General features: G+C 45.5%; 1 protein-coding gene across 1 annotated transcript; it reads left to right on the top strand.

Moving 5' to 3' along the window:
• Positions 1-1164: 1164 nt before the first annotated feature.
• On the top strand, positions 1165-19791 carry UBALD1 (UBA like domain containing 1). The gene is made up of 3 exons (XM_020978626.2): positions 1165-1470; positions 14398-14460; positions 18514-19791. The coding sequence occupies exons 1-3, from the start codon at positions 1351-1353 to the stop codon at positions 18853-18855; spliced, it is 525 nt and encodes a 174-aa protein (XP_020834285.1). The 5' UTR covers positions 1165-1350; the 3' UTR covers positions 18856-19791.
• Positions 19792-20122: the final 331 nt, after the last annotated feature.

The following is a 20122-nucleotide window of genomic DNA, read 5'->3' as shown; positions in this document are numbered from 1 at the left end:
TTAGCCAAGGGTTGGTATGAAGTCCTAATTTTCCTGGCACCCTCTGGATACAGGGAATCGTTCCTACACACTTAAGAGCCTCACTGCACTGCCCCAGTTTCAAACGAGGACAAAGCAGGGTTTGCTTAGCGGCAGGGTAAAGGGGCTGGAGCATCCGCTACATCTGTCTTCTTCGGGCTCCAGCTCTCCCACCTCCTCTCTTTGTTATTGTGCTGGAGCAATGCTGCCCATGGAATCCCTCCGTTCTACATAAACAGGAAATCGCATGTGCTTGATTGTAAACACTGTGCGCCTTTCTCAGCGTTTCTGCCATGCTGGCTGGAGTCCCAGAACCAGGACCACGTGACTACAACCCCCACGGCCCCCAGCTCTGTTCCCACCTCTGCCATAAATTCATTGGGAGCACCAGATTTGTTTACCTTATTTGGTAAGGTACTAACACCCCGTTGCTTTTCATTGGAGGAGTCCATACTCACTCATTTGACATCATTCCTAACAGAACTATGCAAATAAACAAAGGGTTTCTGGGATGTGTAGTCTAGGAAATTGCTCTTGAAATTGCTACCCATGTAGCTGCAGCCGGGCTTTAGGCACTGCAGTGACGGGAGGACAGGGGAAAAAAAGGAAGTGGGGTTTGGATTCTCAGAAACAATGTCTTTTTTTTCCACAAAAGATTTTGCTTGAAAAAACGAGGGCGATGGCGGGGGGGGAGAACCCAGGGTTTGTGTATTAAAGGGATGGCATGGGAATGGAGGGCTAAGACGAGTAATGATACATAATCACAGCATCAAGCGTTCCGCAATTTGTTGGGTTTTCCGAGGCCCAAGATCATCAAGTAAATTCTCCCGGCCAATTGTGTCACTCAAACCCTACCCCCAGAAATACCGTAGTTCCAGAGGAACAGGGGAAGAAAACCTCTCCAGAACTGAAAGCCCAAGTCCAGCCATTTCGGATGTAAATCACTCTTTTGTCTAGTTAGGTGGTGATTCAAATCAGAGCTAGACGATCCGGGAGCGCAGCTAGGGAGTCAGCCCAAACAACTCTGGAGCAGAGAGGAGCGGGGTTCCGTCTATTTACTTGGACTAAGGGAGTGGGGTGGGTGAGTGAGTGGGGGGTCCGCCCAAGAAGACTACAGCTCCCAGCATTCCTGCTCAGTCTCCTCCCCGTTTCTGTCCATCAGAGAGGCAAGGCTCGGTGAGTCAGTACCCTACAGTAAATATTTGTATTAGCAAGAGCCGGCTCTGTAATGGTGGATCTGTAAAGGAGAGCCAGGGAGCCGGAGAGCCCAGCCTTCGCCCAGAGACTCCTCTCGTTGTCTGGCCGGGGAGCGAGCGGATCTGACTTGGCACCATGTCGGTGAACATGGACGAGCTGAAGCACCAGGTCATGATCAATCAGTTCGTGCTGACTGCGGGGTGCGCCGCGGACCAGGCGAAGCAGCTTCTTCAGGCGGCACATTGGCAATTCGAGGTGAGTCCTCTCGTGTGTGTGGTGTGTGTGTGTGTGTGTGTTCTATGTGTGTGTCTGTGTCTGTGTCTGTGTCTGTGTATCTGTGTGCCTCTGCGTGTATATGTGTCTCTTAGCCCTCTGGCGCGCGTGTGCTTGCACAAGCTGAGACCGGCTTGTGTGTGTATATATAATGTGTGTGTGTGTGCACTGCCATGTTTTGCGTCCAACAAACTCAGCCACGTTTTCCAATAGGCTCGTGCACATTTATGCATCCAAACATCCATACACACTCCACCGACGCCGACTGCATTTATAAAATGGTGCGGTTCACAACTGCGGCGGGGCCTCGAGGTTTTGCAGCCGCACAGCTCACGCCGCAGCTTGTAAGAGTAACCGCGTCGTCTGTCGGTCAGTGGGGTCTGTACGCCCGTTGTCTGGGAATCGCTCACGGGGTTGTCTGCCTCGATCCCCCCCCCCGCCCCTTCCCCATGTGCACCGTTTATTCGCACATCCCATCAGTGGCACAGTCGGGCTCAGACCAGATAACCTGAGATGGCAGAGCCAGGGGGGTTGCAGCGGCCCAAGAAGCCCTCCTCGACGGCACTCACTGAGGACGCTGCCTCTTCAGCTGCAGATTCGGGAGAGGGGGCTTCCTGGGCCTCAGTTTCCTCCTCTGTAAAATGGTGGAGGACGAGAAGAGGTGGACTAGATGGACACCAAGGCTCCTTTCAACTCTAGATCTGTGATCGTGAGACAAGGCGGAAAACCTCGGGTCCCCTATAAGGAGGGAGAATTCTAGGACCAAGAACCTCTTCCTGTCCACCTCCTCCCCTAGCCCTTCCCTGACTTCCCCGGGGAAATGGTGTCTAGGCTGGCCGGCTCGGCCCAGGATCCGCCATGTCCAGCGGGGAGGGAAGGCCATTGGTTTCTTCCTTTTCTCCAGTGAGTCAGAGCGGCACTGCTCCGCAAGGCCTCGCTGTGCAGACCGGGCGAGCCAGGGCCAAGGCTCCTGCTTTGGGGAGGTGCTTGCTGTGCAGCCCGAGGGCAGATGGGCTCTGCGGCTGAGGTCATTTCTTCCAACAGAGGTGGAGGGATTTGAGGTTACCACCACCACCACCACCACCATCATCAACACCACCACCATCGCCACCAAACACGCTTCTTTTGTTCACCTAAAGCTAACGGGCCCCTACCCCCTCCAGCGCAGCTGTCAGGGCGAGCCAGAGGGCTAGGGGCCAACGCCAGTGGATGGACAGGGCGGGCGGAAATGAGAATCTGGTGCCAAGTGGGTTACACTGGCTCTCTGGGGAGAGTGACACTGTAGCGTGACCCTCCCCCTTCAGCTTCTCTGGCCTGGGTCTGGGTGCGGAAACGGAGCCACTGGGGAAGGAGGAAGGAGGCGGAGCATGCTTGGGTCCGGAGGCCCCCATGGGCCTAGGAGCACAGTGGAGAAGGGGGAGGGGTTGGGGGATGGGGATGGGGTGGGTTATGTGGTAGGAAGCCTCAGCTGGCTTGAATTGAGATTCCCTTTCTTTCTTCCACTTTCCAAAACTCCGGGTACAGGGTAGACATCCAGATCCTCCAGCCCTGGCCCTTGCCGTCCTGAACCTTGTGGGATCTTTTTGAGCCCAGCTGTACTAGGAGTGGCACTAACCAAGTGGTAAATCCCAAGGCTGGGGAGCTTCCTTTGGAGACTGGGGAAAAGGAGTCCCAGGCAGTGGGACAGCAGGAGTGCCACCTGGTGTCTGTTTGTACACATACAGTGCGGTGTACTTTCATGTATACATGAATTGTACAGTGCAGTGTCTCTGTGTCTGGATTCAGATGCAGTAAGATACAGTGAATGCATATATAGACACATGGACTACTCTGCAATGTATTTATGTTTACACATACAGCACAGTACAGTGTATGTGTGGCACCAGTATTACTATGTGTATGCCTGTGTACACACATAGTTGACTCCAGTATATGCCTACCTTGGTAGTCTGGTGTACTTGGGGTATTTCTCCTTGATCATTTTGCCCTGCCTGTGGTCCTGATGTTCTTCAAAACCTGAGCCCTAGAGCTAACTAGTCTCGTTGGGTCTCTCATGTTAATGCTGCCATTGTCTTTCTGGCCAAAGGGAAACCTGGCCCTTTCCCAAGTGGTACTTCCCAAGCCAATTGTTATTGGCTTTACTAACAAGGCTGGGCACTGGATCAGTTAAGGGGATTATTATTTAATATAGACTGATGAGGACTGGGATAAACTACCTGACTTTTTGGGTTGTGCTGGGGCCTGTGATTACACCTAGGTCCTAACTCTTCTAAACTCTAGGGCCCTCCTGGCTTGAGGACTCAAGATGACCTCTGAAGATGTTTTATTTAAAATGAGTTTGGAGCCTAATGTTTGGGTTAGAAACATTATTCCATGGGGAGGCACAGCGCCCCACGCTTAGTGGATACTTTATATAGATTGTTGTATATTTTCCCTGCCCTGTACAACCAACCAGGAGAGAACAATGGGCAGGAACTCACATTCTCAAAGTGAGGTGGAGAAAGCTAGATTCCTGAACCAACTCTGAAATTAGCTAGGTGCCTTTGGAACCACCCTGTGTCTCTGTAAAATGGGGGCAAAGATACTGAAAAAAAAAAACCCTTGATATACTAGGCATAAAAACATGGCAGTATTAATCTTCACAGTAGTTCATAATTTGAAGCCTCAGTGCTGCTCTATCTGAAGCCCTTTAGCTTATAGGGCTCCCGAGATAATGAGAGAGGGGGAGTTGGAACCACATCCTGGGCCTCCCTGTGTTGGAAGGGGCCTGCTCTGCCTTAGAAAACATTCTGCCTGAGAAAGAAATCCTAGGAAATTTTCATCTCCTTCAGTGTACCTAAATGGGCTGGGTGACATGTTGGACACAGACGGGGAATTTAGCTTCCATAGGCAGACAACATGTAACATTTAAAATGTCTTTGAGAGCTGCCTGTCAGAGAGGCAAAATACTAGATAGCCCTTTAATCCTGATTGTCAGGGTAATTGGCCAATCACAAATAATGGAACCACCCCCCCACCCCCTAACCTCCCCCAATGTACTTCCATATGCAAATACCATACTTTTCGCCCAGGGGCTGTGTTTGGGGCTGAACACAGAAGGCTTATTAATCCTTTCAGCCCAGAAAGACTGTTTCTCAATCTTGTTCAGCCTAGTAAGGGAGATACTGCAGAGATGGATAAGGGAAGGAAGAAAGATCTCAGCCTTCTCAGCTAACCATCTGTTCAACCCCACCCTCCACCCACTTATATACATGTACAGTGAATTGAATTTCCTGAGTAACTGAAGAGAGTGACCCCAAAATCCTTTCTGTTCCAACCCTTATTGTTAAGAATCTAACTTGCCTAAGTCTCCCTTCCTGTCTTAATGAGCAAAATCTGGTGACCAGAATAGAATATTTCATTTGCTAAGGGAGTATTCTACAGGCCCTGCTTTAGACTATTCTGAGCATTGTTGGGCTTGGAGATGGAGGAAAGGAAAGTGTAGGAACAGCTGTGGCGTAGTGAATTTGATTGAGAACTTAGATTCAGTCTCTACCCTGCTACTTCATAAGATATGTGACGTGGGCTAAGTTGCTTAATTAACCTCTCCGTGACTTAGTTTCCTTATCTGAAAATTGGGCCTAATGACACCTGTACTACTTGCCTCACAGGGCTGTTATGAAGATTGAATAAGTTAATATATATGCAAAGTGTTCTTGCAAGACATAAAGTGCTATAAAAAATGTCCACTTTGATTATTGGGATTGGACTGAGTGTAGACTCCCCACACCCCTTATGAACAACCCTGGGCATTTGTTTTGTGGGCCATATTCTTGGTCTTAGCTTTTGCTGAGCCACACCAAAGTAGAACTTTAGTTAATTAAAAGAGCCTTATTAATTGGATTCAGGTTCTTTACAATTTTTCTCTCAATACATGTGGCGAAGTGGAAGGAAAGTATTGCCCTTGGACTTTGAAATTCCATCACTTAGTGTTGGAATTATCTTATTAGCTGTGTGACTATGTCTGAGCCTCAGTTTCCTTATTTGTAAAAAGAGGGTGATAATACTTGTACAACCTACTTCTCCGGGTAGTTGTAAGGCTCAGAAGAACATGACAAAGTATTTTGTAATCTGTAAAGTGCTGAAGTATAAGTGATTACATTTCATAGAAATAGAAAGAGGTGGATTGACCCTGGAAAATAGAGTCAACAGGAACCCTGATATTTTCCATGATCCTTGATTTGCCCCTTCTTACCAAAGCAAGCTGGTCTCCATGTTAGAGTCTTTCCACTGAACAACACAGTGGTCAGTGCTATTGGTTGTAAGAGTCTGTCCATTCCCTCCTTCCCAAATATGTGTATGTCCTGACTCTCTCACCCCCCTATTTAATAAACTCCAGTGGCTTTCTATTACATCCAGGAGCAAATGCAAAATGCTCTATTTGGTATTCAAAGCCTTTCATTAACTTAGTCTCCTTCCACCTTTCTGGTCTTCTTATACCTTGCTTCCTAATACACTCTTTAATCCAGTGATACTGGCCTCCATGATGTACCAATGAACAAGATGCTCCATCTCTCCACTCCAGGCATTTTTGCTGGCTGTTTCTCTTGCCTAGAATGCTCTCCTTCCTTCACTTCAATTACCAACCTCCCTGGCCTCCCTTTAAGTCCCAATTAAAATCTCACCTTCTGTAGGAAACCTTCTTCAACTCCTATTAATTCCAGTGCCTTCCCTCTTTTAGTCATTTCTGATTTATCCTATATATAGCTTGCTTTTCATATATTTGTTTACATGTTGTCTCTCCATTAGAATGTAAGCTCCTTGAGGACAGGGGCTGTCTTTTGCCTCTTTTTGTATCCCTGGAGCTCATCGAAATGGCTGGCCCATAATAGGTGCTTAATAAATGTTTATTGATTGATTTGAAGGAAGAATAGCACCAAGTAAGTTCTGAGAAGATTATAGTTTTAATATTGATTGATTTGCTTGCCACCACATTCATTGATTATTAGAACTAACAGGAAAGAAATCAGTTTACAGAGGAAGAAAAAGGCCCATAGAGGGGGAGGTGATTAACCCTGGGTCACGTAGCTAATTCTAGTGGCACACCTGGGATTAGAACTCAGGCCTGCTAGTATTACAGTCCTATTCTCTTTCCACTATACCAGCTAACTTATCTTGCTGGATCTGTCCAAAGCCCTAATCCTTAGGGTTCTATGAGCTGAGTTCCAAGGAGTGCCAGAACTCCAGAGTCTTTGGGTCAATCTCAGTCTTTCAAAGAGCTGTCCCTGTCCACCTGCTTGGGAAATGTCACTTACAGCCAACGAGGTCAGTGAGCCTGGAAGAATTCTTCTGGTCCCTCCACTGAGAAGGACCGAGTGCTGTCTAACGAGTCAGGAATGGTGGGTGTTGAGGTGAAATGACCAGGTGGAAAGAAGACTGGATTTGAGCCGGAGGACCTGGTTCAAATCCTAGCACTGCCATTCTGTCTGTGAGCTCTATTTCTGATCTTAGCTTTTACTGAGCCACACCGAGCTAGAACTTTAATTAGTAAAAGTCTTTTGCTAATTAGGCTTATGGAATTTTACTATCAATATCTTTGATGAGGTAGAAGGAAAGCATTGATCCTGGGACTTTGAAACTCCATCATTTTTTAGCTGTGTGACTTTGGGCAAAGTGACCTTGGGCAAGTCGATGAACTTCTAGGCCTCAGTTTCCTCAATTTTAAATGGGCAGCTTTGGACTAGGTAACTTCTAAGGCCTCTTCTGATTCTAAATCACTGATCCTAAGATTTTGGGACCAAGTCTTCCAGTAATAATAATAATAGTAATAATAGCTAACATTTATTTAACACTTACTATGTGCCAAGCACTGTGCTAGGCACTTTACAGTTATTTGATCCTCACAACAACCCTGGGAGGTAGGTGCTATTATTATAATACCCATTTTACAGATGAGGAAACTGAGACAGAGGTTAAAGCAGCTTGCCCAGTGTTACCCAGCTAAGAGTCTGAGGCTAGATTTGAGCTTAGGTCTTCCTGACTCCAGGCCCAGTGTTCTGTGCACTATGGCACCACCTCTGGGCCTAAGTTTCATCAGTTGCTGGTGCAGATCACCCACTCCTGCCACCTTATAGAGGTGGTATGAGAAAGAACTTCGCAAAAATAAATCACATACACACAAACATTAACTAGTTGTATGATCGTAGACAACAACTCACTTTGCTTCTCTGGGACTTAGTTTCCACATCTGTAAAATGAGGGAGGCAGCTGGGGTGGCACAGTGAATAGAGTACTGGGCCTGAAGTCATCCTCATGAGTTCATATCTGGCCTTAGACCCTTACTAGCTGTGTGGCCCTGGGCAAGTCATTTAACCCGGTTTGCCTCAGTTTCCTCTACTGTAAAATGAGCTGGAGAAGGAAATGACAAACTACTCTAGTATCTTTGCCAAGAAAACTCTGAATGGGGTCACATAGAGTCAGATATGACTGAAAAAATGACTGAACAGCAACAAAATGAGGGAGTCAGATGATGAGGAAGGTTCTTCTCAGCCACCAACACACATTTTAGGTGTATACTTGTCATGCTTTTCACGTTACGATTTCTCTAGTGGCCTTAGCTAATCCAACACATTTATCCCAGGGGCTCGTGTGCTAATGGAACAGGCTTAGAGAGCTATAGATCACAGCTAATACATTAATGTTATTTATTTACTGTTAATTTAAAAAAAATTTATGGTTAGATTTTTTGTTTTTTATATCTTAGTCATTTCTGGTTATCCCCTACACACACACACACACACACACACACACACACACACACACGCACACACACACACAGCCTTCCTTTGTAACAAAGGAAAACCCTTAAGCAAAACCAGGTGACCCAGTGACCACATCACAGAATATATGCAGTATGCTATGGCCATAGCTACCGCTCTAATGAAAGGAGGAAGAGACATTCTGTTTTCTGAGACCTAGAGTAGTTAGTCATTCCAGTTACCCAAGATGGGTCATAACAGCTTCATTCTTTTCCTTTACATTATTGTCATCATGTTTGTTCTGGTTTTGGACTTCACGTGTCCATTTATATATCTTCCCATATTTGTCTGAATTCCTTTTATTGTTACGGTACAATAATACCCCATTCTATCCACAGGCCACAATTTGTTTGGCAATTCTGCAATCAGTGGGGATCTCTATTGTTTCTGGTTTTAGTGCTACCCTAAGAAAGCAGCATGTGTATTTTAACTGGGGCCTTTTGGACGTAGTGACCCTACCTTTGTCATCTAACCTATTAGTAACTCAAAGGGCAGGAATTTCAAGCAAGGTGTAGAAGCAAAGGGCATGTCTGTAGACAGAATTCTGTTCAGGGTGGATCTATTGGCACCCCTTCCTTCATTCCTAGTCTGCTTATGAAGAGAGTCAGCCCTGGGTGGGACAGTGGAACAGCTAGCCAGGGTTAGGGTGTGACCCTGGGAGCCTCCTCCCAGGGATTCCCACGGATGTCAGGAGACAGGACTGTATAGTCCTGCTGCCCTGCATCTAGTACTGCTATCAGATTTCCCAGCCAGAGCTGGGAAGTGAAACCTGAGAATAAGAATTGAACACTGTTGCAGGTCCAGCCCCGGAAGGCTATGGGTCAGATGAGGGGGGAGGGAACTGAACTGAGAGGGTGTGTCCTTGTAATGTTTATTGACTTTGCGCAGGTTTGGGTGAGGCTCCAGGTGTCTGAAGAATGAAGGTTTTGAATCTCACCACTGTTACCATTTTCTCTCAAGACCCTATTTCAAGAACCCCAGCTCAGAACTTCTCCCCAAAAGCAGGGTGAGGAGGCTCAGTGGGAGAAAAGAAGGGGTTTGGGTGAGATTTTAGGGCAAAGAAAGAATAGAAGGGAGAACTTACAAGGTTGGAGACAGTGATTTCCCCCACTGTGGTTCAGGGACACTCCAGGGCATCTCCAATTATCTCTGGGAAACATTGTGAAATCTTCAGAATAATTAATTTTAATTCACTTTAATTAAAAAACGGCATACCATTTAGCATTTTGTTGTGGAGGAGGCATGTGGGGGAGGGCAGAGCATGGCAAAAAGCAAATAGGTATTGAGTATTGCCACTCCCTTGCACAGGGAAGCACCATCCAAGAGCAACCAAGGAGACAGAAGGAACCCCCAGGGGTGAACGGAAGGAGGAGCTGGGACCTGTTGGCTCCTGTTCTTGGGGGTTTTGCTGAGCTCGGGGATTTGGTGGGGCCAGGAGCCAGACCCTTCACACAGTTTCCCGCTCCATATTGCAATCCTTTCGCAACAGCCGACAGACTTTCCTTATTTTCATCCATTTCTTGGGTCTGTAATCTGGCCCTAGCAACCTTCCTGCAAAGGCCCCAGAAAATGGTTCAAAGCCAGAAAATAACGAATGTCAAAGAAACCCCAGGAGACCCTCCTTCTTAGTTCTGGCCTTTAGCCATTCCAGCTGGCTCTATAACTACTCTCCCACCCCGCTCCCTACCACTTCCTTTGGATGACGGCTCTAGACAAGAGAGAGAGAGAGGACTAGAATTTTTTTTTAAACTGAAATTGTCAAGAGTCTCCTGAATTCTTCCAAAAGGCTCCAAACTCTTAGGCAGAGGCATTTTCTCTCAAGATCTTGGGAGACAGACCAGGCAAATTGAAGAGTAGTATGATTTCCACTTTAGAAGCAGGGAGGGGTAAACAGCTTCACTTTCATTAATCTCTCCCCAGCAAAATCTCTCTCTTATTATTTTTTTTGGGGGGGGCTAGGCAATGGGGTTAAGTGACTTGCCCAGGGTTACACAGCTAGCAAGTGATATGTGTCTGAGGCTGGATTTGAATTCAGGTCCTCCTGAATGCAGGGCCAGTGCTCTATCCAGTATGCTACCTAGCTGCCCTGCAAAGTCTCCTAAATCACAATGGAGTGTCAAGCCTCGAAGTGCCCCCTTGGCTTCTTTCACTTCTGGGGGGCTTTCCCATTCACCTGGCTGCTCATTTGACTCCTGGGTCTCTGAGAACAAATATCAGAATTACTTGTGAGATGAAGAAGTTCTGCTACTCTTCTCCCTCTCCCTGCCAAGTCTTAACCCCACCATGTGCAGGGACCTTTTGGATGGGATTTCCTCCTATGGAGACAGTGCAGTTTTGGGTGGGATCTAGAGAAAAATTATAAATTAGGTAGCTAGGTGTCATGGTGGACAGAGTACTGGACTTGAAATCAGGGAGATCTTACCTCAGACTTATTAACTCTGTGACCTTAATCCAGCCACTTAATCTGTTCAGCCTCATTTTCTTCATCTGTAAAATGGAGATAATGGTAGAACCTCCATCAGGGTTAACTGATATAACAAATGTAAATAGCCTTAAAATGCTATTATAAGTGCTAGCTATTAAAGAAGGGATCAAGTGCCCTTGACAAAGTGATAAAGAGGGTAAAGTTTATTTGTTGTTTAGTAGTTTTGATCATTCTGACTCTTCATGATCCTATTTGGGGTTTTCTTGGCAAAGATACTAGAGTGTTTTGCTATTTCCTTTTCCAGCTCATTTTACAAATGAGGAACTGAGGCAAAGAGGGTTAAGTGACTTGCCCAGGGTCACACAGTTAGTAAATGTCTGAGGCAAGATTTGAACTCAGGCCTGACTCTAGGCTGAGCACTCTATCCACTGTGCCACCTAGCTTCCCCAGAGTTCATTACCAGATCCTTCCCATGAGGTTGCCTTTATCTATCATAGGCAGGGAAAGATTGCCTAGGTGGTCAAATTTGAGACTGGCTGAGGAAATTCTCTCATTCCCTGTCCCCACCTACTTCCTTATGTCTCTCACATACCTCCTTCATCATCCCATCACACTGCCTGATTTTCCACCATTAAAATTTCATTTTTCAGTTGAAAGCCTCTTAGTGAATTTTATTTGCTAGGAGCCAGGGGACTGAGGCTGTTCAGTGAACTGCTGAAATGAGGTCATATTCATATGCATCATTAGAGCTAGAAGGGACCTTAGCGATCACATTTAGTCTCATTTAATCTAACTTATCCCCAAAATAGTTGTTATGTACATTCACTAAAGAAGCCTTCCCTGATGACTCCCACCTGATGTCCAACTTCTCTGAATTTCTTTACAGCACTCCCAGACCACACAATTTAACAATTACATTCATAAAAGTGAATGCTTTTTTTCCTTCTTCAATATAATATACTCACTGCAGTTTATAAAACCAAGTGCTTGATCTTTCTCTGGCCAGACTTTTCAGCTTAGAGCATCTTGGGTTGGGGCAGTGTGTCCAAAGAGATGAGCAGATATTTCTGCCATGCACTCGTTAAGGTAACGTTATAGTAAGCTTTCTTGCCAAGATTTGGTTTCTGAGAGATTGTTAAGCATTTGTTATAGTCTTCTCCTTTTATGTGATGCAAGTGGATAGATCCAGGATCAATAGATTGAAGTAATAAGGTACAGATTTGGGATAATCAGTCAATAAGCATTCATTTATTAAGAACCCCCAATGTGCCAGCCATTATACTAAGTGCTATTGATACAAAGAAAGGCAAAAAAAATTGTATATTAAATAAATTGGAAATAATCAACAGAGGGAAGGCTTCTTTTAGAAGGCAGGATTTTATCTGGGACTTGAAGGAAGCCAGGGAAGTCAGGAAACAGAGATGAGGATAGAGAAAATTCCAGGCATGGTGGAGAGCCAGTGAATTGTCTTACGCTCAGTGTGCTGAAAAAAATATCTTTACTGGAGCTGGCTAACAGTGGAATAGACTGTCTCATGAGGTAGTCAGTTCTTCTTTACTGAATGGATTCTAACGCAAGCTGGGGATTGTTTTGGGTTAGCCATGTTGAAGAGAGGGTACATATTTCAGGTTAGTAGGTAGTAGTAGTAGTAGTAGTAGTAGTAGTAGTAGTAGTAGTAGTAGTAGTAGTAGTAGTAGTAGTAGTAGTAGTAATAGTATTTCTATAGCACTTTAAAGTTTGCAAAGTACGTTACAAATATTATCTTATTTGATCCTCACAATATTCTTGGAGGTAGATACTATTACAGATGAGGAATCTGAGGCATGAAGAAGGTAAATGACTTGCCCAGAATCACACAGGTAGCGAGTGTCTGAGGCCAAATTTGAATTCAAGTCTTCCTGCCTCTGGATCAGGTGCTTTATCCACTGAGCCACCCAACTGCCTCACCTTGATGACCTCTGAGATTCTGTGATCATAATACTGTGATTTACCCCTCACATAGCACTGATTGCAGCTGACACATTGGTAATTTATATACATGTCTTATCTCCTCCACTAGATCATGACCGTCTTGCAGGGATCTTCTCTTATACTTCCTTATCACTGCCACAGCACCTTGCTCAAGGATAAATACATAGTAGGCATTTAATAAATAATGTAATAGCAGCAGCTAACTTGTTTCTGTTTACATGGTACTTTACAACATATAAGTGCCTTTTTTTTTTTAGGCAGTTGGGGTTAAGTGACTTGCCCAGGGTCACACAGCTAGTAAGTGTCAAATGATTGGTCTGAGGCTGGATTTGAACTCAGGTCCTCCTGACTTCAGGGCCAGTTCTAACCACTGCACCATCTAACTCCCCCATATAAGTACTTTCTTAAGGCTTAGCCCAAGTACCATCTTCTACATGAGCCTTTTGTGATCCCCCCCTCAGCTACTTTGCACCTCTGTCACATAATGTCCGGGGTACAAACTGATGCCTCTTGCTACATAGCTCCTCAAGGGTAGAGATTGTTTCACTTTTACCTTTGTACGGTGCCAGCAGCCTAGTGTGTAGGGTTATTCTTGTTTGTCCTTCAGTCATGTCTGACTATAAGTGACCCCCATGGACATTGGCTGTGGGGTTTTCTTGGCAGAGATACTGGAGTAGTTTGCCATTTCCTTCTCCTACGTGGCCTCATTTTATAGATGAGGAACTGAGGCAAGTAAGGGTTAAGTGACTTGCCGAGGGTCACACAGCTAGTAAGTGTCCAAGGCCAGATTTGAACTCAGATCTTTCTGACTCCAGGCTCAGTGCTCTATCCATTGTACCGCCTAGCTGCCCTGAGCATATAGTAGACACTTTAAAAATGCTTACTGATGGGTTGAGTCCTCACAGCAAACTGTTAGATGAGGTAGATGGTCCATTTATTACGAACTCCATTTTAGGAAGGAAGGAAAGGAAGGCCTTTTAGTTTTAGAAAGGAAGGAAACACCTGCTATGTGCCGGGTACTGTGCTAAGCACTTTTTACAAATATTTTCTCATTTGATCCTCACAACAATCTTGGGAGTTAGATGCTGTTGCAAATCCCATTTTGTAGTTGAAGAAACTGATGTAGACAGAGGTTAAGTGACTTGCCCAGGCTAACGCAGTTAGTAGTTGTCTGAAGCTGAATTTGAACTCAGGTCTTTCTGACTTCAGGACCAGCACTGAGAGTGATGTGAATAAGAACTTCTTGAATGGAAAAAAAAAATACTGCCTTGTTTCCAGTACAACTCTTCAGTACAGCTACATGGTCCAATGGATAGAGTACTGGGCCTAGAGTCAGGAAGCTCTGAGTTCAAATCCAGCCTCAGACACTTACTAGCTGTGTGGCCCTGGGCAAGTCAGTTAACCCCTATTTGCCTAAGTTCCTTATCTGTAAAATGAGGCCACATTGGAGAAGGAAATGGCAAACCACTCCAGCATCTTTGCCTGTGTGTTAATTTGTTTCCCTGCTCAGATTTGAAACACTTGAGGGTAGGAGCTGTCTTACATTCTTACACCTTAGAGCATTTAGCACAAGGTTGGGCATTAATGGTATGGAGTAAAGCTTTGTCAACTGCTAGACTGGATAGGTGAGATGGAATGGATGGATGATGGGTGGGTGGAGAGAGAGATTGTGTTCAGTGTGTGCTAGAGGGTTAATGTTTCTCTTCCTTTCTGCAGATAGCCCTCAGTGCTTTTTTCCAAGAGACCAACATCCCTTACAGCCACCACCATCATCAGATGGTAAGTCTCTTTCAATTTTTTATATCATCCTCAAGTTCTTTGGGAGGGATAAGCCTCCCAAGTGTTCTTCTCTTTGCAAAGTTGTTTTGTGAGATAGTACTATTGACAGAACTGGGGGGAAGGAATCCATTTGCTTCTGAGCCCAAGGGGAGCTGGTACCCATACTCTTTCACAGAGAGTGAGGGGCCTGATCCTTGTTTGTAGAGCATCTTTAATAGATCAAAGCTTTAGAGCCCAAGAAATCATCTAGTACAGCCCCCTTATTTTACAGATCAGGAAACTGAGGCTCAGAAATTAAGTCACTTGCCTAAGGTAACACGGTTAGTAAATGCCAGAGCCAGAATTCAAATCCTGGACTCCAAGTCCAGAATTCATTCCTTAACACTCTCCTAGAAGCATACTCTCCTAGAATGTCTTTTCTCTTATGATTATTGTATGACCTGCAGCAAGTCACTTGTAATATCTTTAGATCTTGATTTCTTCATCTGTAAAATGAAGGGATTGAACCTAGATAGTCTCTAAGGTACCTTCAATCTCTCAATCTATAATCCTAAAATGGGGGTTCCAACCACCACCAGCTTTGGCTTGTAGGAAAAGATGATTTCAGGGGTGCCAAAAGGCTGCCTCTGAAATCTCTCCCCCATAGGCCTATGCCTATGCCTGGGAACCCCACCATTAGTCACTGGGCTCAAGAAATGAATTCTTATTATATGTTTTATATATGTATATATGTACATATATACATGTATATACATACACGTATACATATATGTTAGAACTGAGAGAACCTTAGACATCATCCATGTAGGTCAACCCCTTCATTTTATAGATGAGGAAAATGTGTGGAAGTGACTTGTCCCCAAGTGCTTACCCCAGGGCTATCTGGGGAAAGAAAGAGAAACATTAATCCTCCAACACACAATGAACACAGTCTCTCTCTCCAACCCCCCATCCATGAACTTGGATGGGGAAAAAAATTACATCCTTATTTTCACTAACAAATCTCCCATTTTCTTCCATTTATCTTACACATTGAAAGATATTATTCTGAAGGGGTCTATATATGAAGGGGTCACCAGACTGCCAAAGGGAGGTTCATGACTCACACAAAAAGTTAAGAACCCCTAGTATAGAAGCTGATGGGGAAAGAGCCTGCAGGCTTCTGGCCATAGGCAGGTGCTGAGGTCTGGCTGGAGACTTTAACCCCTGGTAGGTAGGTATCCTAAAGGTGACCTAGAAAGAGGGACTATGATTTGGTGTTCCCAGAGTATAGTAATAGACAAATTTTCTTTCTGCCTAGAGCAAAAGTTTGTAACCTGAAGTCTAGGCACCATGGATAGATTTCAAGGGGCCCATGAACTCGGTTAGGGAAAAAAATATATACATCTTGATTTTTAGTAACCTTTAACTAAATTAAGAACCCCAGTCTTGGGGCAGCTAGGTGGCATAGTGGGTAGAGCACTGGCCCTGGAGTTAGGAGGATGAGTTCAAAAGCAGCCTCAGACACTAGTTGTGTTACCCTCGATAAGTCACTTCACTTAACCCTAATTGCCTTTTAAAAAAAAAGAACCCTCGGTCTAGAGTATTAGCAGATATTGGAACATGTAGGTTCTGAGCTGAGCCCCAAGGATAGATAAATAATAATCTATTATTTAATAATATATATAATATATATATTCCTATTTCCTTATCTATGAAATGTAGATAATAATACTTATGCCTATTTCACAGGGCTTTTAGATCAAGAGACAATGTATATAATATACATAAAAAATAATAAATTGGAAAGTTGGGAGCACCCCATTTGAGGAACGGGGTGGTCAGTGCTATGCTATTAATAGAAGGGAAATAAAAGCCGTGGAACTCATCATAACATCACATAGATTTAGAGCTGGCTGGGACCTTTAGCAATCATCCACTCCAGAGATCACAGAATATTAGCGCTGAAAGAGAAGTTAGAGATGCTCCAGTCCTATCTCTTCATTTCGATAAGTCAACAAGTTTCCCAACAAACTTCACAGAGGAGGTGCAGAAGAACTGAAGGGATTTCTCCAAAGGCACTTGGTGAATTATTGTCAGAGACGAAACTAGAACTCACACCTAGACTGGGTGTTCTTTTTTCCTAGAAAGGAGGGTGCTGGGGTGGGGGGGGGTGGGAGGATGAGGTGGAAAGGTTTTCTGTTTCCAGACAGGGTCAGGCATAGTAAATCCCTGACCTCTTTCTTCTTTCTCTTAGCACAACTTGACCCAGCAGAGCAGGCAGGTCAGAACAGGGCATAGCTACTTAGCTGGATGAGGGTCATGGGGGGACACCCAGGGCCTTACGATCTGGAAAGGGGAGGGGATGAGACATAGGACAGAACCACATGCCTCTGGAAAGGCCTGTCTGCATTCTTTACATAGGTCCAGCTTCCTAGTGTAACACAGATCTTCAGCGGGCTGTTTAAAGTGAGAAAATCCTCAGGGCCTTCACCCTACAGAGTTGTGCTACTCCTTCTAGATTCTTCCAGATCACACTTCCCAATTCCATTCCTTCTCCTCTGCTCATTCATCATCCAGGCCTCTCCTTCCCCCCAAGCCATTTTGTTGTTCAAACTCTCCTCTCTTTTTACAATGCCCCTCCTCCCCCAGGCTCAGATGCAATGTCTCCTGACCAGAGTACAACATCTGGAGAAGGAAAGGACCAAAGGGGAAGGAAGAAGCTCTTTTGATTCTTTCCCGCATCTTATTGATGTTCAATGGGACTTGATCCCAGATGTTTTCCTGGTGCTTGTTTGGCCTCCTAATAGGCTGACCCCTGGTCCTCCAGACCCTGCAAGGCCTACAAAAGCATCCAGTTGGATTGTTGGGAGAATGGGTACAGGTGGGGAGGTACTAAACACTGGTTTGGTGGAAGTGGAGTAAGTCATGGTTAAGATTAGGTGAGAGCCAAGATTTGAGAATTAGAGACTATGCTGTGCATCAGTAGAACGGGGAATCAGTTAGGCCTTTGACTGAGCCATTATTTGGGCTCCTTGAGGATAAAGACTGTTTTCATTTTTGTCCTTTTTGTCTTTACCCAAGGACAGTGCCTGTTATATAGGAGGCACTTAATCAACTGAATTGCTGTATTTAAGTGAATTAAATCCACCTCCTCCATCAATATTATCAGATAAGGTTCCCAAGGAAAATTTAAGAAGAGAAAGAGAACATTACCAGTTGTGGGTAGAGGTGAGGGTTGGGGTTCAGGGTAGATTTCATGAAGAAGATGCTGCCTGAGCTAAGCCTTGAAGGAAGACAATTTTTAAAAAATCTGAAAGAATAAGATGAGGAAGAAATAGATTCCAAGCTTATTCCAAGCAGGGAGATAGGAGATGCTATGTTGAGTTCAGGTAACAGTCAGTCCAGTTTTGCTGGAATGTAGAGTGTGTGAAGGGGAATGATGTGAGATACAGATAAAGAGGGAGGTAGAAAGCCAGGTCCTGGAAGGCTCTAAATACCACACCTTAGTATCAGAAAATACCTTAAAGATCCAGTCTTTTTTTTTTTTAATATATTTTTAAACATATTTTAAATATGGCCCTTTGCCCATAGAAGTAGCTGTCAGAGTGCCCAAAATGGAAATTTAGCTCTGGAGGGGCCCTAGGGAAGGGCAGAAGAGTGTGTTCAGGAGTTAGACAGGTCCAGGTGAGACCAGGAGACCCCAGGAGGAACTTGGGGAAGTCATTTGGGTAGTTCAAATAGCAAGCAAGAAGCTGACTGGCCCTGTGACTTCAGGCAAGTCATTTTTATCTCTAGGCCTATCTCCTGTTCTATTAAATGAGAGGGTTGGGCTGTATGATTTTCTAAGGTCTCTTCTAGTTTGAAATTCCTTCAATTCTATTCTAAGATTCTATGGATTTTTCTTCTAGTAGGTGAGCAGAGACTGACCTCTGGAGTGGGCCCAGGGAGGTCAGCTCGTGCTCTGAGGATCAGAGGAGGAAGGAAGGTATATCTTGGCCCCTCTGACTTCCATCTGGGGCTAGAGAGGTGGACTTGACCTAACCTCACCCTCTTTCTCTTTTCTCTCCACAGATGTGCACTCCCGCCAACACCCCTGCCACGCCCCCCAACTTCCCTGACGCCCTCACCATGCTCTCCCGCCTCAAGGCCTCCGAGAGCTTCCACAGCAGCAGCCCTATGGCTTCCTCGGCCACCTCGCCCCCACCCCTTCCGCATCCCCCCCACTTTGGGAGCTTTCCCACCCCCAGCTGGCCCACTGCCTCGCCTCCAGGCCCACAACAGCAGCCCCAGCAGCCGCAGCAATATTCATGGACTCCTGCCCCTTCTTCCCAGCCCTCGGACTGGCCTCCCCCAGCCTCTCAACAGGCCACCTCAGAACAGAAGGCCAACTCAACCATGGAGGCGGAAAGATAAGGGAGGCCTCCCCCCTCCCCTCCCCAAGGCCTAGATCACACGGGGCCGGGGCAGGGGAGAGGACATCTCCTATGGGCCCCTTCATCCTTCTCCTCTGCACCCCATGTTGATTTCTTTCACCCTTCCCCTGGAGACCTGGAGGGGGAGAGACAGGACTTGGTAGCCAGGCAGGGAGTGTGGCTTTCACACACACATACACACACACACACACACACACACACACACACACACACACACACACACACACACACACACCCCAGCATACACATAATATCCTTTGCACAGATTTGATTTGAAGCTGTTTGGGCTTACATTAGAGACTAAGGGACCTTCTCCAAGACTGAATAGCTACCCTGGACCTGTCCGACCTCCCCTCACCTCCTAAGAGTTACGCTGGAGAATCACTACAAAGTCAGCTTCTGATTTCAGGTAACATGTACCCATATACATACACACACAAAACACACATATAGTCATGTATTCATGTACATACACATGCATGCACACATGTTGGCACACATGCACAGGAACACAGAGGGCCCTGTCTGTGTGTGTGTGTGTGTGTATATGTGTGTGTGTGTGTGTGTGTGTGAATAAAAATGTATTTATATGTATGTCTCTACTCAAAACTCAATGTAGGTTTTCAGGGCAGCTGGATTTTGCATGTGAATAACTGATTCCCAAAGGCTCCCCTACCCTTGCCTTTTACCCTACTTCCCTGCCCCCTGTCTTCTGTTCTCCTGTCCAGCACTGCCTTACCTGCATAGAAGAGGACTGTGGGAAACTCCAGGACTCTCATCTTCCCCACCCCCATCCCCTGTCCATCCCTCCTCCCCCCCTGGGATCACCTGCATGCCTTCCCCAGAGCCCAGGGGGATGGGGTCCCCATCTCTTTTTCCTCATTTTAACAAACAAGAAGAAGAAATTCCAAACCCACCAGACTCTGTGGTTTTGCATTGTTTTTTGATTACCCTTGCATGTCACTGTGTGTGAGCAGGTTAGAAAGGAGGGAAGGTGCCCTGAATCAGGAGTCAGGGCCTGGGTTCAAATCCTATCTCTGGGACCTAATCTGTACAGTGGAGGGATAGGACTGATGGACTCTGAGGCCTATTTCAGCTCTCAGCCTGTGATTCTAATATCTGTGCAGAGAAAATGTGAAGCCCCTTTGAGGTCTGTTAGGCTATTCAGAAGCATCTGGAGTGTTCCTTTGTATGTTTTTTAAAGCTACAATTTTCCCTTCATCCTCTAAGGAATGAGAAGATTCCCT

This window comes from Phascolarctos cinereus, unplaced genomic scaffold (assembly GCF_003287225.1).
Source record: "Phascolarctos cinereus isolate Bilbo 61053 unplaced genomic scaffold, phaCin_HiC Scaffold_4;HRSCAF=312, whole genome shotgun sequence".
NCBI lineage: Eukaryota > Metazoa > Chordata > Mammalia > Diprotodontia > Phascolarctidae > Phascolarctos > Phascolarctos cinereus.
The sequence above is the reverse complement of the archived record's forward strand: the minus strand, read 5'-3'. Positions and strand labels throughout refer to the sequence as shown.